This window comes from Nematolebias whitei, chromosome 11 (genome assembly GCF_014905685.2).
Source record: "Nematolebias whitei isolate Nwh7 chromosome 11, NemWhi1, whole genome shotgun sequence".
NCBI classification, from domain to species: Eukaryota; Metazoa; Chordata; class Actinopteri; order Cyprinodontiformes; family Rivulidae; genus Nematolebias; species Nematolebias whitei.
The window spans coordinates 25,310,305-25,317,640 of NC_056508.1; the positions used below are offsets into that span (position 1 = coordinate 25,310,305).

At 38.0% G+C, this 7,336-nt stretch overlaps 1 protein-coding gene across 1 annotated transcript in view; it reads left to right on the top strand.

Moving 5' to 3' along the window:
• Nucleotides 1–298: 298 nt before the first annotated feature.
• The window catches only part of LOC119416867 (histone-lysine N-methyltransferase SUV39H1-like), a 20,781-nt gene continuing 13,743 nt past the window's right edge, over nt 299–7,336 (top strand). Inside the window, exon 1 of the mRNA XM_037684057.1 lies at nt 299–338. Within this exon, the coding sequence (XP_037539985.1) occupies nt 320–338 (19 nt within the window). The 5' untranslated portion in view covers nt 299–319. The remainder of the gene's footprint in view (nt 339–7,336) is intronic.

Sequence of the window (7,336 nt, forward strand, 5' to 3'; positions counted from 1 at the left end):
TATATATATATATATATATATACTGTATATATATATATGTGTGTGTGTGTGTATATATATATATACTGTATTTAAATACTGTATTCCTACATTTGAATACTGACTGTTGGTACGTTCGATACGTCCACCAATAGGACGCAGTGTTCTTTGAGTTCAACTCGAACTAGCTAATCAGCTGTCACGGTACTCTGCGTCCTCTGTGTGAGCCAATGACAAGCTTGACAGGGTGAGCTCAGCCAGTCAGCGTTCTTACGTCACTTCTTGTTGAAGACCCGCTTCTCGGTTGAAGTTTGTGCCGTTTTGGCGGTTCAGTGGAAACATGGCGGAAATTTTAAAAGGTAAAGTGAAGATTTAAATGAAATACTTTTTTTGTCCGTATTCAAAGTTAGTTTGTACATGTTTTTGTCCTCGTGTGAACGATATGAACGTGAACTTGTTTTTTTTTTACTTTGTTGTAGAGGCGGCAGCTGGTCCAGACCGCTGCACGAATAATACAAAATAACTGACCGCGGTAAATAACTGATGCATGCTCAATAATCCTGATGGATACAGCTAACAAGGTTTAATCAGGTCCGCTCGACAGATTCATCGTTCTCGTTCTGAGAAGTTTTCAACTCTTTAACGTAAACGTAAGTTGTCGTAGTTTTAGATTTGTACCGTCTAAATAAAATCGAGCTGTAAACGTTTTAAGTATTCGTATTTGTGTATTCCGGCTTTGATAACAATGGCTTAGCAATAATTAACAAAACCCAAATAAAAATGTAACATCAGTGGGTTAAATTGTAGGATGTGGAGGTCAGTCGGGTCAACGGAATGTATAGGGGAAGTTCTGTACTGTTCCACAACTTGAATTCAAGTCGGTTTATTTAGCGCCAAGTCACAACAGAAGTCATCTCAGGGCACTGAACAGAAACATTCATATATAAGATAAGATAGAACTTTTATTGATCCCGCAGGAAATATAAAAAGCAAATTAACATGATTTATCTGAGGAGCAGACTGCTTTGAATTTTACTCCATCGCAGAACTTTAATCTTGAGCAAGCATGAAGGCAACAGTGGAAAGGAAAAACTCCCTCATGAGGAAGAAACCTTTAGCAGAACCAGGTTCAGGACAAGCGTCCATCTGCTTCGATCAGCTGGATTTGGTAGAACAGGAAGGAGGAACGGATACACAATGGCACATCGAAAATCACACGTTAAGATACAAATAATTTCAAATGAAAACTATTTAATTGCAGCAATTCATTTTAAGATATGAGGTCAACTTGTCCTCCAGTAGTCTAAGCCTATAGTGGCATAATAAGCCAACCGTAACTATAGGATTCTGCGATAGAGCTGAATTCAAAGCAGTCTGCCCTCAGATAAATAGTGTTAACTTATTATTATTTTTTATATATGAATGTTTCTGTTCAGTGCCATGAGATGACTTCTGTTGTGACTTGGTGCTATATAAATTCATTCCTTTATTTATACAGGCTAATCACATTGAGCCTCAGGGACTCATTTACAAGAGAGCTGTTTTTTTTTTTTTTAAACAAAGTGATGATAACAGTGGACAACAAAAGACAATCATAAATGATGTATACAAATTGAGAATAACAAGTGAAAATAAAATGGTATTTAAAAGAAGATGTAACAAAAAAAAACAACTAGGTTGTAAGGCGATTTAGAAAACTAAAAACAGGAACATGTCTGCAATGGTTTTTGCCATGAACTTAGCAGATGTTTGAAGCCACTTAGGTCAAGATTGGGAGCTTCAGATCTTTTTGCAAGATATTCCAGGAAACAGGAGCAGAGTAGGAGAAGGCCCTTTTGCCCAGTTCAGTCTGCACTGAGGGAACACTGCAGTTAATGCTGTCCTGAGAGCGCACGCTGTAGCTGCATTCACGCAGAGGCATGTAGGAGGAGATGTATGAAGGCAACAGACCAAGAAGTGATTTAAAGATGAAAATGTACTATTGAGAGTGAAGTTAACGATGACCAATTAACCAGTGAATACAGGGAGCAATTATGGGTATGGTAGTTACAGCCAGTTATGAATCTTAGCGCACAATGATAGGCAGCATCCAACATCTGCAGAGTGCTTGTAGGAGCATTCATGCAAATAATGTCACCGTAATCAATGGAGGGAAGGAAAGTCGCAGTCACAAGGTGTTTCCTAGCATTCAGAGTTAGACAGGATCTGTTTCTGAAAAAGAACCCCAGTTTAACTTTCAGTTTCTTTACTAAGTTTTCCATGTATAGCTTAAAAAAGAGATGTAATCGACCAAGATACCCAAATATTTGTAGGAATCGACAAACTATAGGGGCACCATTCGAGTATAAAGTCAAAGGAAGAACTGCTGGGACGGACTTCCTGTTTGGAAAAAAAACATCCCTTTGGTTTTGTTGACATTTAGGACAAGTTTGAGACAGAATAAATCTGACTGAAACCAATTTCTGAGAGCTTATGACACAAGATGTTATGATCCACAGTGTCAAGCTTTAGACAGGTGTAAGTAAAGTGCAGCACAATAATCCTTAGCGTCCAATGCTTCAACAACGTCATTAAAAACCTTCAGCCAAGCAGTCATTGTGCTGTGTTGTTTCCTGAAACCAGATTGATGGAGAGGTAAGATGTTAAATGAGTTGATAGATTGTTCGAAAATTGTTCAGTGAGGTGGGGTCACCTCCCTTCAACAAAGGTAGAACAAAGGCTGTTTTCCAAGTGTCTGGAATGGAATTTTGGCTTATGGACAGGTTAAAGATGTGTTAGATGTGTCTGCACAGTCTCTGACTGAGGAAGTCTTTCGGATGAAAGACGAAACGTTTCCACATTTTTTTTTTTGTTTTGTTTTGCTTTGTTTTGTCTTTTAATTGTCCAGAGGACCAGATTTAACTTTTTTAGATTTTTCTACCTGGATTATTGAGCATGCATCAGGAAATTTTTAATTTGGTTGAATTGGTTCTTAATTTAATAGAGAGCCATTGGAGAGAAGCTAAAACTGGAGATATATGATCTCTCCCAGTAACTCCAGTTAAGACTCTGGCAGCAGCATTTTGGATTAACTGAAGACTTTAAATAAGTATTTTGATACCCAGATAATAAACCATTGCGATAGTCTTAAAATATCGAGATATTAATTTTGGTCCATATCGCCCAGCCCTATAACTCTGTATCATCAGCGTAACAATGAAAATTTATCCCATGCTGTTTAATAAGTTTACTTAATGGAAGCATAGATAAGGTAAAAGGTATTGGTCCAAGTAATGAACCCTGAGGAACTCCATGAATAATTTTTGTGTTTGAAGAAGATTCATTATTTACATTTACAAATTGGAATCGATCAGATAGTATTATATTAATATAATATTTAAACCAATTTAGAGCCGTTCTTGTAATTCCAATATCATATTCATGTCTTTGTAGTACAAACCGGATTCCAAAAAAGTTGGGACACTAAACAAATTGTGAATAAAAACTGAATGCAATGATGTGGAGGTGCCAACATCTAATATTTTATTCAGAATAGAACACAGATCAAAAGTTTAAACTGAGAGAATGTATCATTTTAAGGGAAAAATCTGTTGTTTCCAAATTTCATGGCGTCAACAAATCCCAAAAAAGTTGGGACAAGTCCATTTTTACCACTGTGTGGCATCCCCCCTTATTCTTACAACACTCAACAGACATCTGGGGACAGAGGAGACCAGTTTCTCAAGTTTAGAAATAGGAATGCTCTCCCAATCATGTCTAATACAGGCCTCTAACTGTTCAATCGTCTTGGGCCTTCTTTGTCGCACCTTCCTCTTTATGATGTGCCAAATGTTCTCTATAGGTGAAAGATCTGGACTGCAGTCTGGCCATTTCAGTACCCGGATCCTTCTCCTACGTAGCCATGATGTTGTGATTGCTGCAGAATGTGGTCTGGCATTATCATGTTGAAAAATGCAGGGTCTTCCCTGAAAGAGATGACATCTAGAAGGGAGCATATGTTGTTCTAGAACCTGAACATAGTTCTCTGCATTAATGGTGCCTTTCCAGACATGCAAGCTGCCCATGCCACAAGCACTCATGCAACCCCATACCATCAGTGATGCATGCATCTGGACGGAGTGTTGATAACAACTTGGGCTATCCTTGTCCTCTCTGGTCCGGATGACATGGCGTCCCGGTGTTCCATAAAGAACTTCAAATCGTGACTCATCTGACCACAGAACAGTCTTTCATTTTGCCACACTCCATTTTAAATGACCCCTGGCCCAGTGCAAACGTCTGAGCTAGTGGAGCTTGCTTAGAAATGTCTTCTTCTTTGCACTGTAGAGTTTCAGCTGGCAACAGCAGATGGCATGGTGGATTGTGTTCACTGACAATGCTTTCTGGAAGTATTCCTGAGCCCATTCTGTTATTTCCTTGACAGTGGCATTCCTGTTTGAGGTGAAGTGACATTTAAGGGCCCGGAGATCACGAGCATCCAGTAGAGTTTTACGGCCTTGACCCTTACGCTCAGCTATTGCTCCAGATTCTCTGAATCTTTTGATGATGTTATTTACGGTTGATGACGATAACTTAAAAGTCTTTGCTATTTTACGCTGGGTAACACCATTCTGGTATTGCTGCACTATCTTTCTGTGCAACAATGGTGGAATTGGTGATCCTCTTACTATCTTGGCTTCTGAGAGACACTGACACTCTGAGAAGCTCTTTTTATACCCAATCATGTTGTCAGTTGACCTAATTAGTGTTAATTTGTCTTCCAGCTGTTCGTTATATGCTCAATTTCCTTTTTCCAGACACTTATTGCTACTTGTCCCAACTTTTTTGGGATTTGTTGACACTGTGAAATTTTGAATCAACATATTTTTCCTTTAAAATGTTACATTTACTCAGATTAAACTTTTTTATCTGTCATCTATGTTATATTACAAATAAAATATTGACATTTGCCCTCTCCACATCAATGCATTCAGTTTTTATTCACAATTTGTTTAGTGTCCCAACTTTTTTGGAATCCTGTTTGTAGAATATTGTGATCAAATGCAGCACTGAGGTCTAACAGGACCAGTGTAGACACAAGTCCATTGTCATAGGCCATGAGAATATTATTAGTAACTTTCACCAGTGCAGTTTCAGTGCTATGTTAAGCTCTAAGCCCTGACTGAAACTCCTCAAACAGATTATTTCTTTGCACATGTTCACACAACTGACCTGCAACTATTTTCTCTAGAATTTTTGATATGACAGTTAGATTAGATATAGCTCTATAATTGGGCAGGATTCCCAAGTCGATATTATGTTTCTTAAGTAAAGGTTTAATTACAGCAATCTTATAGCGCTGTGGTACGTAACCATTCATTAGAGACAAATTAAGCAGATCCAAGACATGGTTATTAATTAAGGGAAATGCATATTTAAATAGGCTGGTTGGGATGGGATCTAGCAGACGTGGATAGTTTGGATAAAACTTTTATTTTTGACAATTTAGTTCAACAGGACAAAAACAGTCCAAATATAAATCAGGTTCTAGTGACCTTTTTAAAGTTGTCTTATCTGACACAGAACCAGAGGCAATAGTAGGAAGGTTGGTTTCTTTTTTTTTTCCCCTATTTGGAATGATTTTCTTTATAAAGAATCTTATGAACTCATCACTGCTTGTAGAGATACATGAATCAACAGAGCTAGGATTTTTCTTTTGACTAGCTATGTAACTGAAAAGGATCTTGGAATTTAGGGGTGGGCGATATGGCTCAAATATAATATTTTGATATTTCAGAGCATTTTGACGATAACGATAAATTTTGTGATATAACAAAAAAAACCAGGACTCAGTTATTTATGTGACAAAATTAACTTAACATGTTGCTTTGCAGTATTATATAAAATGTAAACAAACAAGGGGTGATTTTACTGAAATTACTTTATTTAGTAAAGTATTCAGTCTCCAAGTATAAAAGTAAAAAGATCCTTCTGTTATTTGGATTGAAAAAGTCTGCACAAAATATAGATCAATAAATCCACCACAAAAACTAAAGTGCAGGTGAAGTTTCCCAAAATGACTAAATAAAACGAAGTTTAAGATCTGTTGAGCATAAATGTAACGTACAACAAAATATATGTTGCTTTAAATGAGCTATAACTTCCAGAACTTGTGATCAGCTGACCCTGAAGCTTGTGGTGTTTCAGCTTCCTCTGTTCCTGCAGGAATGATTAATTTCTCTGATGCTCTGTCTTTCATCACCTAACTCTGTTGGGGGGGGGGGGGGGGGCAGCTTAGAGGGGGGGAAGGAAGAGACAGTTGAGCTTTTTGTACCTCCAGTTTAGAGCTGGATGGAGAGACAGCTGAGCCGCGCGTTGTTTGTTTTTAGATTTTTAGCTAGCTAGTATTGCACGCAACTAATTAGTGTTACGCCAGTACCGACAGGTGGATGAGGCGTGTGCAATTCGGTTTGGTCGTTCGACGCACTCGATTCTGTTAAAGGGGTGTCCTGACGTATTGCGTCATGAAATTAGCATATCATGATATCAATTTTTTTGTCCGGGCAAGCGTTTTTTTACCGGTATTATCGTGAACGATATGATATGGCCCAACCCTACTGGGATTATTTTTATTCTCATCTATTAAAGATGAATAATATAAAGTTCTAGATTTACTGAGCTTTTTTTATAAGTTAGCAGGCTATCCAAGATAAACAAAATTCTTCAATGTTGGTGGAGCATTTCTTTCCTGCTTTCTAGATGCCTGTTTTAAAGTACGCAACTCAGAATTGAACCAAGGTGCCAGTCTCTGATTGATTACTTTTTTTTTTTAGCATAGCAGTTTTATCGAGTGAAGTTTGCACAGAAGTTGTACATTTATCAACCAGATGATCTAAGTCACTGCTCTCTGATGTATTACTCTGCAAGACAGAGGAAGACGATGGAAGAGAATCTTTGGTTACAGTGTTTTTTGATTAACAAAAGATGAAATTTACTCTGGGTGACTGTGTAGTCATTTAAAGCAAACTCAAATGTTATTAAAAAAACAACCTATAGTAAATAATATAATAATAAATATAAATAAATTAATTAGATGTTCAAAAATGTAAAAATGAAACTGTCAAATAAAGTTTGTTTTCAGCCTCAGCTTGGCTCTAACCTTTTTAATTTGATCTTCCAGACAGCAGCGGTCGGGATTCTGGTGTCTCAGACTGCAGTGCACCGGATTCTATCTCGGATGATGTCCCATCCTGCGGTGACTCAGATTCCAGTCTCCCATCCTGCGGTGACTCCGATTCCAGTGTCCCATCCTGCGGTGTCACAGATTCCAGTCTCCCATCCTGCGGTGTCACAGATTCCAGTCTCCCATCCTGCGGTG